This window comes from Spea bombifrons, chromosome 7 (assembly GCF_027358695.1).
Source record: "Spea bombifrons isolate aSpeBom1 chromosome 7, aSpeBom1.2.pri, whole genome shotgun sequence".
In the NCBI taxonomy this organism is placed as follows: Eukaryota; Metazoa; Chordata; class Amphibia; order Anura; family Pelobatidae; genus Spea; species Spea bombifrons.
This window is the reverse complement of record NC_071093.1, coordinates 8,356,253-8,373,836: the sequence shown is the minus strand read 5'-3', so window position 1 is coordinate 8,373,836 and position 17,584 is coordinate 8,356,253. Positions and strand designations below refer to the sequence as shown.

The 17,584-nt window shown below is 43.3% G+C and overlaps 1 protein-coding gene across 4 annotated transcripts in view; it reads right to left on the bottom strand.

The window, feature by feature from the left end:
- Positions 1 to 3,412: 3,412 nt before the first annotated feature.
- The window catches only part of PKP4 (plakophilin 4), an 89,810-nt gene continuing 75,638 nt past the window's right edge, over positions 3,413 to 17,584 (bottom strand). For 2 of the 4 annotated variants that reach the window (XM_053471872.1, XM_053471873.1), the window contains exons 12-22: positions 12,411 to 12,594; positions 11,701 to 11,818; positions 10,617 to 10,805; positions 9,615 to 9,788; positions 9,294 to 9,444; positions 8,864 to 9,059; positions 8,223 to 8,307; positions 7,622 to 7,739; positions 6,483 to 6,614; positions 5,132 to 5,205; positions 3,413 to 4,457 (exon numbers count right to left, since the gene is read on the bottom strand). In XM_053471872.1, coding sequence (XP_053327847.1) covers positions 4,209 to 4,457; positions 5,132 to 5,205; positions 6,483 to 6,614; positions 7,622 to 7,739; positions 8,223 to 8,307; positions 8,864 to 9,059; positions 9,294 to 9,444; positions 9,615 to 9,788; positions 10,617 to 10,805; positions 11,701 to 11,818; positions 12,411 to 12,594 — 1,670 coding nt within the window. In that variant the 3' untranslated portion in view covers positions 3,413 to 4,208. The remainder of the gene's footprint in view (positions 4,458 to 5,131; positions 5,206 to 6,482; positions 6,615 to 7,621; positions 7,740 to 8,222; positions 8,308 to 8,863; positions 9,060 to 9,293; positions 9,445 to 9,614; positions 9,789 to 10,616; positions 10,806 to 11,700; positions 11,819 to 12,410; positions 12,595 to 17,584) is intronic. The other 2 variants (XM_053471874.1, XM_053471875.1) reach the window with 1 other exon arrangement.

The window sequence follows — 17,584 nt, the reverse complement described above, 5'->3', positions numbered from 1 at the left end:
AGTGACTTTGTGAGAGGAATACGAGGACCGCACACAACCATCCCAAGAAAAGAAAGGACTTTGGGGTGCAGCATATTTCTTTTAGAGAGAATCTTCTCTTGGTGGTTCTGGTGTATTGGGGTCCGGCACCAAAAATATGAAAGAGGAGCTGATCCGATAATGAGGTACCGAGGGGCTATCCCAGGGACCGAAGCCGGGCAGCCCAGGTCAAGGCAGGCAGCAGTGTATCAGCCAAGGGATCGGGGAGCTAAGGGTCAAATAACGAGAAACAGGGTCCCAAATAGTAGCCACAGGAGGAAGACAATAAAGAGCACCCGGGTGTAACCACAGAACAAGACTCTTATGTAACTGTACCGCCAGTGCGAGGCAATGTCCCCAATGCTGCCCATGAAGAGACCAACTGGGAATTTGCACACCAACCAGGTGTGTTCCACAGCAAGGGCACCTGCAGCTCATAAAGGTGACACGGTTTTGTAGCCCAAGGTGCGGAGCTTCAATTGAGAGGGGACGAGACATTGTGAAAAAACTTTGTGGAAGAGCCTTAGTGCTCCACCAGCACAGAGTCCCCAGTCTTCTTCTTCATGGGTCCCCGGAGGGATACAGAGCCCACTTCATTCCCTCTCCTGCTAACAGGCCAGAAGGAGGAGGACGGGATCTTCTGGGTCTCTCCGTCCTGCAAAGAGGGGAACCATTGAAGTCATTAAAGGGGGATAGCAGCCAAGTACTAGTGGGAGAAATTCAATTTAGCCATTTAATTAATTAAAATGACATTCCAGCGTGAAATCTAAAATAAATTCTTGTACCTCCCAGCGGCTAAATCATTCCAATTATTGCATTGTACATTCTAAGTGAGATTCTACGGCATGGTAATCGCAGCGTAATGTGCTTATGTAATGGATTTTAAAAACGTAACAAAGGCTATTTTATCAGACAGTGACTGCACTCTGTCAGTGGTTTGTAATGAGTTGTGCCAGCTGGCATATTGTGTGCTACTCAGTCCTGTGAGAGCCCCCACGCCGCTGTCCTTTTCTGTGGATTTCTTCCCCAGTTTGAAATGCTTTAGAAATGTATCACTTCCCGTACCGTACAGGACAAATCATTTGGGGATAAAAGAAAAGTAGAACAGGTAACAGGTAGCTACAACGGCGCCACCTGGTGTAATTTATCGGAAGTACATCCTAGGTTGGCTTCCAAAAAGGAACTTTTAGAGCTATAAATGATATCAGCAAGTATTGTGATGGCATAAAAGCAACAATTTGCCTATCCAATCTGCCCTTTTAAATCACTTTTACATGTTATTTAGGATGGCTTTATGCAAACTCCAGGTTTTTATTTAAATCGTTAACCGTGTTTGCTACCGCCACTGGAAGTCTATTTCAGGTATACACTACTCTTTCTGTCAAGTAGAATTGTTGCACACTACTCCTCACTATTCCACTATTTAAACCCTTGACATATTTGAATGTTCCTTTCATGCCTCCTTTCTCCCTTTGCTTTTCCGTGGTGTACATAATTACGGTCTTCCTTAAAATCTTTCCTGGTATGTTCTGCAAAAACTATGAGGATTATGGGCTACAATAATAAAATACTAAAGATGGCAAGAAAACCAACACCATGGACGTGTCGCGGAGCAGCGGGAGTTCACCTGAGATACAGCTCTGAAGTGTTGGGCCCCTCATGCGTTAGAGAGTTTGCCCGTCTCTTATTCTGATTTGGCCCCTAGCTACGTGTTTGCCCTTGTTCGATGCTCCATGATGAGACGGGAAACTTTGCTGAATCAGGTTTATCATTAATATGTCTTGCGGCTTTCTCTGGGAGCAGTTACCGCGCCAAGCCTCTCGAGTGAAGCAACCTGGAAAGATCAAGTACTTGTACGCAAGGCAATAAATCTTGCATTCTCTAGAAAGATGCGCCAGGTAACGTTGCCCAACGCGCCGAGCGCACAGCTGTAGCTGCCAGATACCAATTAACCTTTTCTTGCGCTCGTCCTTCCAGTAGAGATTCCACATCTGGAGCGTATTTTTTTCTTCTTGCAAATTCAAGAGCATTTGTCGAGAACAAGTGGCAATTAGAGGCGCGTTTTGTAAACGGAACACATTTTAAGATTTTATTCCAGTATGTAATTGAAACCTGTGAACGCGGCAGATAGCGGGGAAGCCGAACTCTGTGACCCTGTAATTAGAAGCCATTATGGCTATTTGTATCCATTTTAACAATGATCATGGCTCGAAATGACACAAATGTATTTAGCATAACAGCGATGTGGTTTCAGGTACAGAGTGATACATTTGTCAGCATTATGGCTGATAACCCTGGGGGGGTTTCTCCTGCAAGATGTGCTGAGCTGGCCCTGCATAATGTATAGTTTAATCAGTGAAGATATGTTATACAGGGCACAGCTCATCTCTTCTTGCAGAAGGGGTTTGCTGATAATAATGCACAATGACATTGGATTTTATATATTCAGCCCCCCCCCCATGATGAACGGACCCCTGTAATCTTGCATTTGCTGTCAAACCTGCTGCCTTGAAGCTCTCAGACCATCGTCGATGCCCATTTTATGAATATGTCCATTCAAAAAGCACGTTCAACTTATTTTTCTAAAGCATGGCACATACGTGGTGTTTAGGGGTACTTGGACTATAACGCTTGTGGGAAACGCAAAGCACTAAAGACTCTACTCCATTGGAACGGGAACAGAATCTACCCCTTCGAGGGAATTATTCGTAAACAAAGAACAGGGTTACTAAAGTGAACCGGACTACGTCCTCACTTTCTATTATGTCTTTGTATAGCTCGGGCTCCTACTCATTTTGTATACCCCCCCCCCCGATACCGGATATTGCCCATTCTGTGGTATCGGTGCGCACAACCGTCCCTGCGGCCGCTCCAGAATAAGACATCATCCCGTTTCAGGTGCAGAGATACTCACAGCAAACACTTTCTCTTTGTGTTACCGGAGAATATTACTTGAAAACTCAAAGAATTTGTTCGTCGGGCAGAACGCGAGTATTCCGATTCTTACAAGTTTGACATTGAACCAAAAGCATTATATATATATATTTTTTTTTTAGAAGTTTCACTTTCAAGATATTTGTGCGAAACTCTTTAATGTAGCCTCGCGTGTGCACTCTCCCCAATTCACTGCCGCTTAATGTGAACATCGCCCAAATCAATTCCAACATTTTTTTAGTTAAAAGAAAAGGTGTTATGTTTTGCTAAATGTTATCTTTATATAGCGATATTTTGGATTCATTAAAATATTGCCCTTAACAGTCTCGTCCCCTAATACCTTCTCGTGTATACCCGACCTCTTCGGTAACTAATTTCATGTATTTCGTATAGAAGAGAAGCTCCCGTGTCGTCTTTTCCTCGCATATAAAAGCAGAATGAACACAAACACATCCATGGATCAGCTTTCTGTGGATGAATCCTCCACGTTTATTTTGAATTCCGTGTGCATAGAAAATGGCAGTGAAACATTCCATGAAAGGCAGGGAATGGAGAAAAGTGGAGAATATTTTCTGCTCTGGAATTACACTATGTTTAAAAATGATGATCCTTTGTTAGCATTTATATAGAGCTTTAAATACCTTTGTTTTTTTTTTCTTCCAATGATTCAAAAATGAAAGACACTGCAGTACAGTTTGATGGCACTTTCAATCTCTTATAGCATAACCCTATTTACATCAGTGAGAGAAATTTACAAGGCGGAGCAGCATATAGCGGAGACATTTAGTAATAACGGTAAAACAAAGCATTCGTTTCATCAATACCTCTGTACAAACTATTGGAACAAGACTTTATTCACATTAAAAATGAAAGAAAAAAAGGAAAGAAAAATAGACCAAGACTTGATTCGACTTAAACAGTTTCCCCAAAATCGACTTCTCCAAACTCATACCATTTTTCACATAGCTTGCACCATCACCAAACTACAGCGCTACAAGCATTGAGACCTACAATCTAGACAGAGCAAAAACACCCTCCTTCCTCGCCGAAATCTCTCTCTCCTTCCCGATAACCCTTCCAAAAAGCAAGAAAAAAAGATCCTCTCCATGATCCTTCTTATATTTTCACTTTCAGTTTCCTTCATCATAACAAAACCAGAAGTAAAATAAAATAAAAATGTAAATAAGGCCATTCAAAAGGAAAAAAAATAAATCAGATCAAGCATGATTATTGGCAGAGTGTCCATCTGTTCCGTGTCACACCCAGGAATCCGGAGACCCCGGGTACGGCTCCGATCTATAGGAAGGTCTTCTAGTCGAGTAAAAGTCTACATAGTTTGTAGTTGATTTGAGTCCATATTGCGCGTTCTGATCTGCGGCAGATGTGTATTGAACGCGTTCATCGAAATACGGGTCCTCGTAGCTGTGTGGAGACTGCAAATACAATCGGTATGCATCATAGTTTTTCCTATTTGAGTCTTCGTGACAATAGTACAGCTGGTGAGGCTAGTAACAAATGAAACAATATTACTGGAATTAAAAAGATGCTAAACATTTCTCTGGTCCTCCAAGAAAGTCGCAGCGGCTCCCTACAGCTCTCCGCACGCTAGCCTCCTTTCTATTAACGGGATGCTGAACGCTGCTAGTTTGTCCAGCTCATCGTCATACAATTAATTGCCAGTAGGTGGCGCATTTACTTTGATTGATCAGCACTCACTTTCACTATTAACACATGGGTTGTGTACTAAAAACACATAATAATGGTGATTATTTACCTGGCACCAAGGGGGTAAAGTCTGTTTTCTAAGATTATATCTAAGCAGGATAAGGCAGCATGGCAGGCATGTGACATTTACAGTAAAGAAACAAACTCATGACATTTACCAACATAAAGCAGCAACAGCGCCTCTCTACGCTCAACACAAAGCTTCCCGAACCTGGCGATTTACAAAGGAGTTATCAACAAATGTATTTAAAAGTATAAATCCCATGTTCTGAACAGAATTTAACATCTTTCTGAAAGAAACATACTATTACTCCGTGTCATGTACATCTTATACTTAACCGTTTGATTGCCTGAAAAGCTTGGTCACCTCAAACGATAGAGAAGTATCTCATCATGGCGTATGTTCTGTAAGCATTGTGGCAAAGGGGTGAAATCAGAAGAGAGCGTTTCTCACCTGATGCCGCCTGCTCTGATCTCTCGCTGGTGATGAATATGAACTGATGTAGATGGGAGACGGTTTGCTGGAACCTGAAAAAAATAACAGAACTTAACCCTCGAAGCTTTAATTTATATTCAAGGCTCGAAAAACTGTCCTATGGAATTCTGATGCACACAGCTACCTGGACCTTGCCTCTCGCTACTGTCTGCAGACAGGGGAGGACAAGCTGGAAATGCTGCTAAAAAAAGTCAAAAATGGCACAAAAGAATATAATTTAAGGTAATGGACAGACATTGGGTATTGGTTGTACTTCCCATTTAGACCAATGGCTGCAGCTGGACTGTACTTTATACATAGAGCATCACCTTAGATGAGACGTTCTTAGTAGATCCCCGGGAAACAGACCAGGGCAGTTTCAGTATACGATCCGGTGGATTATGCATATTTCACCCCAATTATGAACGCAAGGAGACAATATACCAGGTCTTTTAAACGAATCACACTCCGCCCGCTAACCGCATCGCCATCTTACTATCCCAGGGGTCTGCTTCTCCTTAATGAAATCCTTAAGTCTAAGCTTTGCAGGGAAAGCTGCAGGAGAGACACGTATCCGACAGCTGCGCAAATTCACTGTAATCCGACGACTGTCACAATTCATTACTTACGAGAGGAGCAATGAATTGCCTTCCATCCCTGCTTTATTCCCACAGTGTTCGGGGTAAAACCATATCAGAAACCTCATTAACTGGGCTGGCGTGAATCAACATCTGTATCAGCATGCAGCGCAAATGTGCCTGACTCAAAGGAACCAAATTAGACTGTAAGCTCTCCGCACCACTCATTGCACTGCTAATTTCTAGGCAAAGTACGTTATCATGAACCTTGTCAAGAATTTTCCTACTTTTATTAAAATTGTAGTTGTAAAAAAAAAGTTACAAGTTATATTATGTAAGATACAAAGTAATTACAATTCAATAATTGTTACAAAAATGTAAACAAATATGTATAAAAACTGCCACCTGTCAAGCTGTATCAGAGCAAAAGTCTTTAAATTCCTAAGTTTAAAGTTCAAACATCTTTCCACATTTATATTTATAAAGTCAAGCTCTGTATGTAACTTCAGCAAGACATTAAAATGATAAAAAATATTAAAAATATGCAATTTGCTTTTTTTCAGGACAGGTCTTTCTGTGGGTAGCCATTGTTACTGTTTTTCTTACAAGTATTGTAATACTTTGCTAATAAAAAAAATAGCCGGTGTAATAAGGGCGGCCGAGCGGGTGTAATAAGGGCGGCCGAGCGGGTGTAATAAGGGCGGCCGAGCCGGTGCAGGGATGTGATCCGGGCGAGATCAGAAGCCACTCACCGCTGTACATGTCCTTGTTGAGGGCGCCGTCTGCCTGGCTGTTGTAATATTGCATAGAGGGCTGCGTTCTCTCATACCCCGAGTGAGGCTCTCGTATTCCTAACAACGCTGGCGACGACGATGTGCTTCCCACTGGAGGAAAAGATCGGGGTACACGTGCTTACTGATCCAGCCGCATTTATACTCCGACGAAGCCGTGAATATTTAAAACTAAGAACTCAAAAGAACACACTTTTCTTCCGCAAAAAACTATAAAAAGTATTTAAGTAAATGTGCTTCTACTAAACACGAGAATCACTTTCATAAAACTATTACCCTATACTAACTATTATGTTTATTTACAGATCATTTGAATTCCAGGACAGAGAAATTATGGCCAGGTAAGAAAGGCATACTGTCAGACAGTCCTTGTTTGTTCTAGAAATAAGTCTTAAGAGTTGTGGATCTGTTCGCCGTCAGACTCTCTTCTTGTGAAGCGCTTGGCGGATGAGAGGAAAGAGCCTGGAGAGGCTGTAATGACAGCCGGGGCAAGAAACGCACAAGAACGGGATTATCTCCTGCGACAGACTGAAAATGGCCGAGGCGGTCGGCTGCCTTTATGGAGCCGCTTGTTGCTTTGTCCGTTCCGGAGCGTATATTGCTATTTTGTCACATGCGCAGCAGAAGACGGACACTCACTAAAGCGAGAGTACAGCCAACCCTCTAGAGAGAGACTGAAATAATTCTGAAGACTGCCAAACAACGCTCCAAACAATCGAGACAGACTAAATACTCTTTGTAAAGTGGCGATTTAGTTATAATCCCCGTTACGACTGGCAGACTGCGATGCAGATCAAATTAAATAAAACTGAGCCGTATGGAACCCGCTGGCGGCCAGAAAAATCAGCAGCTCGGCTAAACCGCTTATTAAAGATGGCATTTTACCTAAACAGGGCTGGTTTTTCTATTCACTTAAATGATGAGGATTGGCACCGATGGATTCTTCTGCTTCTCTACAAAAACTGCCACAGTGGAAACCAAACGGGACACTTTCCATTCTCCCCATGGGGAGCTATCGGGAACATTTGGGTTCATAGCGCAACACGTCCCCTAACAATACGGAGAAACCTAGTTTGATACAAATGTAAACTGCCACTAACCTGACTGCATCATAGGAGACATCTGCGGATTGGTGGTGGATAATGACGGATGCGATTTGAACCGTTCGCGTTCTAATGTTGATGCTGGCGTAATAAAATGAGACTGATTCCAACCATCCTATAAAAAGAAAGAAGTCATCACTATGTAAGTAGGAGCTAACAGGACATACTGGGTATAGTTAAACAATATGAAGCTCTTTTGCTTAGCAGTCACATTACTTCATATTCTAGAGAAAAGCATCTGTGCCCCGGGGACAGAATTCCTGCTGCACCCCTACCCATTAACACCTTAAACGGTCCAATAGCTTGGGAAAGCCTTACTTTCTTTCCTCAATTCTGAAATATATATATATTGTTATATATTAACAAGTACCATTTATTTACTTTGTATGTCTGGGCCAAGGCTTCCCACAAAAAGGCACCACAAACCGAGCAACAGGTACCTGTCAAACTCAATAAAAACCGATAAAATAACCCAAAAACAAGTTACTTGTCTATGAAGTATGAGCACAGAGGGCCACGGTGATGAGTGCCTACAGCGGGACGCAGGGTAAAGCTGATAAAATAAGTTAACTCCTTCCGTCCATCACGCTTCTCTTACCTTCTTATAAATGCTGCGGAGATCACGATATTGCCAAAGTGTGTTTAGGACCTGGGCTGCAGCTTTAACTACTTTTAAAGATGATCTGCAGAATGAAAAGGGAGAGCAAGATAATTAGGACAATGTAATTAACACCTTCCATTATGGGGTGTAAATCGTACTAAATAGAACATGAGATCGAAGGCCACACTGAGATCTACAAATGCCAAACATCACGTTTAATACGGCACAAAAAGAGCACAAGCTGTTCAAGGGAACAAAAAAGACAAAGGGACTCGAAGAAGAAAAATAATATGACTGCCATCCAAACTTAAGAAAAGGCACGGAAATGTAGATTTAATCAGAAGTAATCTTTGTCTCCTAGACCCCGCTGTGGATCCGAATGCATTGAGGTTTAATAAGGTAGGCAGGTCATGAATTCATGAAAAAATATCACTGTATGATACTATCTTTGGTACTCTTTGCTCTCCAGATGACTTCATGTCCATTACTACCAAAACCCCGCGTGGAGGAGTAATGTCCAGAAATGAATAATTAAAACCAACAGGCGGCTGGGGGGAGGGGGGTTCCGGCTTATCACGAGAAGTAAAAGAACAGATAACTGCTCGATACGTTAGATGACATGCTCACGGAGTACTTACCGGTCTCCCTTCCCTTTAGTGATGTTAACCAGCTTCTCGATCCCGCCGCTGTCCGCCAGAGCTTTGGCATTTTCCATGTTTTTGCTCGTGACCTCGTGCAGAGCGCAGCAGATCGCGGCCACCGTATCATCAGACAAAACGCTAGGAGTGCTGCCTCCGGGAAGTCTGTTCACCAGGTCTCTCATTGCATATTTACCTGTAAAGCGGGAAGGGACACTATGACAGCACACGGAACGTGCCAACGAGCAACAAAGTGACCAACAGTCCTTAAGGACTACAACTCTCAAAACACCCAACCAGGAAGGACTTTTTGAAGAATGTGTTTCAATGTAAAGCATTGTTTGCTTTCAAAGCCTTTCGTTACGGAATTGGGCTTCCCTGTAACACCCAAACACACATATTCAATAAACCAAATGTACGTAATACATACCAATTAACTCTTTGTTGCGTACGTCTAATGCCATGTTTCTCAATGCAGTTGCAACCGAAGAAACAACTCTGTCGTTATCCATCCTTAGAAGCTCAACCAAGATGGGGAGTCCTTTCTCCTTCCTGACTGCGCCCCTGATATACGCCGCAAACTAGGGGACAAAATACACGGTCGCATCAGGCTAGGATCTGCTGCGTAAGAATCATATTGCAACTTTAACCAGGAGCTGGTGTGCCCTGTAATCCGGAGCCTCTGCATACATTATGGAACAGCAGACAGCATTATGCGGGTCTGTGAATAATAAATGAAACGCTCCTTTACCTTCCAGTTGCCAGCTGAGAGGTTTTGCAGAGAGCCGGCCGAACCTTCCAACGTGGCCGGGTTGGAGCTCTCGGCTAGAAGAGTCAGATACGGCTTCACTACAGAGGGATGCCAGAGCATTTCAACGCCTTTTGGAGACTGGGAGAGTCCAGGAATCGGTCCGACCCCGTCCCACTGAAACAGAAGAGCCACATATACATACATATAATATACCGGCTGCCATGGCTACATACATATTATTCATTCTAATGCATTACACAAGCACTTGATGGCTGCATACACATTAGCAATATGGCTAAACCTATGCCTGATTATAGTGCAGGGAATTATCCATGGAGAACACAAAGCCGTCAACACACTCACAGCTGAAGAGAAAATGGCCATATGTCATTATACTCTTAGATGTCACATATTAAATTGCGTGTAACACACATTTTAGGCACCAAAGCAAATTTAGTGTCATGCTACGGACACGAGGATGGATGGAGGGATACAAACTGGGAGAGGGAAAGCTTCACAGACGGGGCAACGTCCACCAGGGCTGCTCTGAAATAAGATCTTTGAGCCACTATGTGAAGCCTTATCGCATGTTTACTTGCAATTCCAAACACAGCCACTAGGGAGACTAGAATAACTGGCCCTTTAGTTAAGAACGTACTCAACGACCGCATCCCTTTACGTGTTTTATACATTTCTGCTCTGTTAATGTGCTTTAGATCTCGCCAACAACGGGTGTTCTTTTCTTGCAATGGACTCTGAGCTGCTTTATTACTGGGTCACCTGGCTGGGATTTCCCGCTGGGCTACCTCTAATACTAACCACTAACCGCTTGAAACGCTGGAACGTATGATAGAGTACTGCGGCAAACAAACCCCCTAACCTACTAAAAGATAGATGCATCTGACACAACACACAGGAGTTTTGAACAGACGTTTTCCCGGAACTGACTCGTCTGGGTGATGAAGTTAATGAATTTGATTGCAATGCACTTATTATACCCACCAGGTCCTCTTGCGGCGGCTTTTTCTTTTTTTTCTTCTTTTTCCCCCAACAGCTGGAGTCTGAGTCTTTGCTGGGGGACTCCTTACAGAAATCGTCCATTTCGTTAATTCCGAGCATTCTCGCTTGAGGTACTTCCAATTCCAGGCGGTACGACAGGTTTCTCAGAGTACACACGCAGTTCTCCACGGTCTGGGGCAGGCGGGAGAGATAACGCTTTTAGCAAACATTAGGTGTCGCTCTTTGAAATTCAGAACCAGCCGTTTCTCCCACACTTCCCATTGCAGCGGAAGACAATCTTCTGAAGGAGGAGATGTTATCGTGTCTGGATATTACGGTCATTTACAAGTCTCTCGGCTGCAAGTGGGAATTATTCTTATGAAAGCCTCGAGGAGTCTAAAATCAGTGTAAAAACCACCGCATCGGGTTCAGCAGAAATACGCCGCGTTATAGGGGCTCCAGGGCTCTATACCATTAAAGTGAGTCGGCCCCCTTCCAAAACGTTATTTAGCTGGAGGTACTTATCCTGACGGACCCGTAGAATTATCCTCCACATTATTTTATTGCCTGGTGCATGTCTCGGCAGATTCGGGGAGATGGAGAATAAACACGTGATCTCAGACCAGGCGTGTAAACACAGGCACAAGGTGGCACTCGACATTGGCACTAGAAAATTAAATGTTCCCTCTAAGGTGATCAGGGTAACAGGTAAGAGTATTTTTGTGGGGTGTTGAGCATTTTTTCGCACGAATGGAATTAGTTTGTATGCGTGCGCACGTTATAATGAACCCCCTCTTAACGGTTTAAAGGCCGGAGGGTTCTCCTTTGTGGGGTCGTAGAACACGACAAGTCTTTCCTTTTTAGCAGAGACGACAGCATGAAGGCATGTTTAACTATTTGTTTGCCAGATGGTGGCAGCAGACTACACAGGAAAGCTTTGTCTATTTTTACAATCTGTGCTGCATATGTGCAGCGCGACGCGGGCCGACATAAAGGAGGGAGCGTGATTTGATTCAAGGAGTAAGGAAATAAGCGTAGTAGATCAAGCTGTGTTAAATGGGCTATTTTATCCAGGAATTTAAAATACCTTGCTGTCAAAATCAGATGTGTTCACGCAGGTTTGAATCACGAAGAGCAGGGAGTCCACGAGCCCTTCGCAGTATCTCATCTGCTTGCGCGCCTCTTCTCCCGCTGAACTCAGGTTTCTGAAAAAGGAATAAACATGAGACTCGGAAAATGAAGGCTGCCAAAAAACCAAAAACTCATTTTTACATTTCTAAAGTGTCTGGAAGTCAATGAATGGGAGCGTGAATGTTCCCAAATCTACTGCTTCTGCTTTATCTCAAACACTTCAAGATCCAGACTCACTGGCAACCAGTGTGCTGAACACTATCTGCACAGTGTCCCTTAAAAAAGGAGAGCAGTCCAGCACAGAAACAGTTAAAAGGGCTCCTTATGACATTCTGCTCCAATCCATAAATCCCCATTTTGATAAAGAGCCATGACTGGCTGGCCCAGCCATTTCTCTGCACCTTTCACGCTCAACTGCGTGTGGCACTGGGGGTGAACCACCACATGGTAGGAGTTATTATGTATCAAAAACAATTCTGGCACAACAGTTTCAAAATTGCTCTCATCACCAGAGACCATTCAATGGGTTGCTATGGTGATAAAACCAGTTTTCTAACTGTACACAAGAATTCCTTTGTATACAGAACCCCTCATGGATTTTCATTGAGTCTTCAGATGCAAACAGGCAGCACTCCTTTTATTAGTAAGGTTACGCGGTCGCCTCACCTCATACAGCCAGTGGTGTTACGGAGAACCAAAGACGACTGAAACTTAATTTTGTGATCGTCGTCGAAAGAAGAATTATTGAGCCCGGAATGTGGGATTATCACAGTGTTGGTGAGAGGAGATAAAGCATCACGAATGATGGTCATCTTCACAGCGTCGCAAGAGGACAAGTTCCACAGCACCCCTGTAAAAAACAAAAAAGAAAAGAAATCCAGATCAAAAATTGATAATTAGGAGCATTTGGATCACTCTTTCTGGATAAGAACAGCAGCCACGTCTTCAACGCTGTAACAAATTAACTTAGTTTCCCGATTCCTGTGAATGACAGCATTTCATGGAGGGGAAATAATGATTTCTGTCCCACAGGTAGAATTAACAGTAGCTTAATTACATAAAGAGGCACGGTGGAAAGAGCGACGCCACGAAAGCTGCCAGTTGCTTTTCATGCTGAAACCACACTTGTCAGGAGGAAAATTGGTCTTCAATTATGCAGAGAGGCAGCGCGGCTCCCTGCGGTTCCGGACTAGATAAACATGTAAATTTTGATCGCCGTTTTTCCCGAATCCCTGTGAATCGCGAATGCATGAATATGCACAAATCCCAGCCAAGGCACGGAGCGTTATCCGACAGAGCGATTTCACATCGCGTTGAACACGGCATATGTGCTGTTGTCGCATACGCTTAGCTGCCCCCGTAAACACCAACGCTAGGAGAGTTCCATGTGCCCGGCCGAAAGCCAAAACCCTGGGCCTTGGCTACCTCAGAGCCTTCGCTTAATGCCTACTTATGGATTTACCGTGAAAGATCCCGGCAGCGGAGTGGCGTTTAAGGCTGAGCCCTCCGGCAAGCTTCAGTTGGCAGCCAGATATATTGAGAGTTTCTGCTCTATTAAGCCGATGCCGAGCCAACATACCGCGAGGTCTGCCGAGAACGCTTCAGGAGTTACAGCTGGACTCAGACAACGTGGTCCTTTGGTCATGTCGGGGGCAGCTTGTTTGCGTCGTCTATGCTCGTCAAATACATTTTACCCCAAACATTCTCTTTTAAAGCATAAAATGGGAAGCGCTACACATTAACTCTACAGACGTGACATATACATCTATTCCCCATATGCTATTTATACAACGTAACAAAGTAACATATTGTAAGTAAAAAAACCTGCAGGAATTAAAGGAACAGTAACAAAAATAGTTTTTTTTTCTCCTTGGCCACCATACACCGCGTTGTTTCTATAAGATATACTCTATATAGTTCTTCATTTTAATGATGCTGTTGAATCCGGCAGAGAGGGTCTATTCACTAAAGGTGGAGCTGGCCGGGCAGTTTGGTTCCAACTCTCTCACGTCACTATTCATTAAGCTAGTAGATTTCTCCAGCAAGAAGGGCCGGACAGGGACTCTATAATACATAATTAAATGCATAAGGAGACATTGATTCAGCTATGCTTTATACAGGGCCAGCCAAGCGCTCCCTGCAGCAGAAGCTCATTGGGCTCAGACCTTCATAGTGTATAGTGAAGAGAAGGAGTTAAAAACCTCTACTTTAGTGAATAGACCCCAAAAAAGCAGCTTAAATGATCTTCAGGAGGAAGGGAAAAGTCCCTTTAACAGACAATGAATACAAGCGGTTTCCAATCAGAAATTATTACAGTAGCCAAGGTGGTCTCCTTAAGTTTTTATCACCACATATTTACGCAGTGGCGTCTATTTCCCCAAACTGCGTACAGAATCCTTATTATTCAAACAAAGGTTTATCGTGTATGAAATTCCCAATTAAGCAGCAGCACGGAGGAGTCGGAGATTCTGTTTACTGCAACTATGCAAAAAAAAAAAAACGTAATTAGGATTTTCTTCAGACTATTTAAAAATATATAAAAGATCTCTAATCGTGAAACATTCAGTGGATCTGCACAGCACTTCTCTCTCTGTACTCCACTGAAAAGCTGCAACAGAGCCATTATTTTCTTTTTTTACTTCTAATAAATGCATATTTCTGAGGATGAACCCTGTGGACTAAGTGTGTAAACCCAGCCGTATATGATATAAACTTTAAGGAGTTTTACAAAGCGTAGAAGAAGTTTAGCTGCATTGTGTCGGCGCAATTAGTCTGCTTATTTCTTAGCTGAATATCACCGGACTTGACAGACACATTATTAAAATCCTCACTTGACATCTCGCCCTTCCTGGGTTTGTTCTTAATGTCCCTTAAGTCATGTTATACTTCGATAATCAGATCAGACAACCGCCGTCTCCAGTCGTTTCTAGCAGGGGCTTGTTGGGAGTCGTTGCGCCAGCGATCGCTACCGTGGTTATCAATGCAGTTGGCTCGCTTCCCGCGGCTGGCTCACTTCCAGGGCAACTTTTAATTGACTTTTAATTTGATGTTCTATGTTGGAATTTAGACTGATTTAATCACCTCCAGTGTTCTTCATGCTACGTGGTTCAAATTGAGGAGTCAAAACACAATTCAATCAATCAAGTCTATCCAGAGAAAGAATTACACGTTAGTTAAACTCAGTTTGTGAATCTATGATCTAGAATCCGGTTTATAAAGGAGGTGAGATTTCTACGACGGTTTCTGGGATCTCGTCTCCGGCTGCAAAGTAAAAGATATCTTGAGTAAAAGCTGTGTTTGTAATCGTAACCCATCATTTAAGATGAAGCTCGCTCTGCAACATACAGCTAATTATATAATATTCCTCCGGGCCATGTGCCTGAAAACTAAGAAAAAATCATATTCTAGAGTTAAAAAAACCAGTAAGTTAGCATATTATTTATTGTTTTATATAGCGCCATGGTATTGCTCAGTGCTGTATGATGGGTAATACATATAAATAACAAATTGCATATAACATAGCAATTCGACTTACAGAAACGAGGGGCAAGGGGAGTCCTGCTCAAAGGAGCTTACAATCTACAGGTAGAGTTTACTGAATTAAAATAAGTAAAAAGATCCTTTAGAGATGATGATGATTGATTATTATTGATGATTATTGACGATGATGTTTGTCATGAGACGGTCAGCGGTGACATGGCCACCAGCGGTGGCGTTTAAAGAGTGCGGTCACGTTAACAGCGAAGCCGCACTGACATTAACGCACGCGGCATTTTCAGCGACGCGTGGAAATTGCAGATCTACAAACTGATTTATCTCCAGGATTTCAGAAGAGCTTCTTAGCATCTAGAATGGGTCTCCAGCTGCTACTGAACTACAGCTCCCATAATCCTCAGCCAGGAGGGGCCGTGCTTCACCACCTTGAAAATCAACATCTACTAAGAGGCCAGGAGAGTGGGCACTCCGGTAGGAAAGGAGGACAGCGTTAGTGGGCACTATGAAAGGTCTACTGAACATTTGCCACCCCGCGTTACATGTTTAGCTGAAGCTGCAGCTTCTAGAATGCTCTCCGCCAGACACACTTCAACTACAAGCTTTCTCCGTGGATCTCTTGTTGTTGTAGTCGCCGGCTCGTTTCATTTGGTTTCCATTGTCGTGGAGAATGGAATAATTCACGGCACGCTCTGAAGCACACGGAAAAAAGAGGAGTCAGGAGAGCGAGAATAATGGGAAATATTTGAGATGTTTGACGCCGCGTTCTTCCAGACAGCGATCTTACTGCACCTAAATGCATCGATTTCATAAAAAACACCACGCGAAGACGGCCTCGTTTCTCACCATCACCTCATACAATGTAAGAGGAGCGAATGAGCTTGGAGAAGAAATCGGCTCTTTTTAACCCGTTCCCAGGGCTGATATCGCACCGGCCGGCGAATCCTGGACAGGAGATCCGTTTTTTCTTTAACGTGCGGCGACCGATTAGAGGTCAGAATCCTTACGCTGGGAAGCGCTGGTGAGGATTAGCGGGGATTATCTTGCAGGTTATTACAGAAAATAAGTGTCTTCAGGGCCAAATTGGCCAAAGTGGATAACAGGCTCAATACTAAAAATATACGTAGGATGCGCAGACGAGGGGGGCCGGCGAGGGCCGCTTCGAGATAAGCCTGTGAAGGAACTGAACGTTTTCCTTTGCGTGTTTTTTCTTCTTTAACAACCAATTATTCGCTGTGTAACGTTAGGAAAGAGAAATTAAACGGGAAGACGAGTTATTTTGTACTCGCAGGTAATGACGGGAAGCGTACACGGCAGTGATTTATTTCTCCCCGATGTTAGCGTAAACGGAGGGTAATCTTGTAATAATTACAAGGAAGCGGATACCTTTTAATGTGTCTTACTTAGGATTTCATTGTTGTCAGTTGTATCCAGTGGAATTTGCAACGTAACGTGTGATGACTTTCAATGAACATACACGGTAAATGTTAATTTATGGAGAGGACGGTAGATAAGCGGAACGGCCTCCCAGCAAAAGGGGAGAAACATTATTGAGCAAAAAGGACAAGAAACAAAAGAGCGCCATCAGCCTCTTAACTTCATTTCTTTAAATTCTGAATATAAATGCTACATACGGTTGGACTAAACATACAATTATACATAAGGAACAGTATGACGTGCGGGGTGTCCAATCACCCCCAGCGGGGCGGCGTTCACTGAAATGCTTTTTTTGGGATAAGTTCAAATACCCCGTTTCTGAGAGATGAAATGTGTAAGGGGTGCATGGAGACTGCGAGCGTGACACGTGTTTGCACGCGGCCGGGGAATAACACGTTACGGGCGAAACAGACCGGATGAAAACACGGGCTAATGACCGCAGATGCATCTACATCAGGCAGCCCTGCGCATCGGGTACAACTCGGCCGTCACACTTTATTCCGCCATGACTAATTTAATTTTTAAGGCGAATTATTGAACAAACGCAGGCGCATACCTATCTGTGATCAGCAAGCCTAATGTGTTGCTAGGCAACCTGACATCTGCAAACGCACGATAGACGCAGGCGGGAACCCCGTCCACGCTGGATACATACATTAACAGCAACATAACGTCTTTCTATGGCTGCAGGAACGAGCAACGTCTCGCCCCCTACTATCTACCGCGTCGCCGAAGGCTGGCCCACAGCCGTGTGTGTTTATATATATATAAATATACATGAAATGTCGCTATGACCTAAACTAATAAATATTTTTGCGCTTTAATATGAAGTCCTGCGAGTGCTCCTATTTTTTTCCATGGATATATATATATATATATATATACATACATACATATACACATATACATAC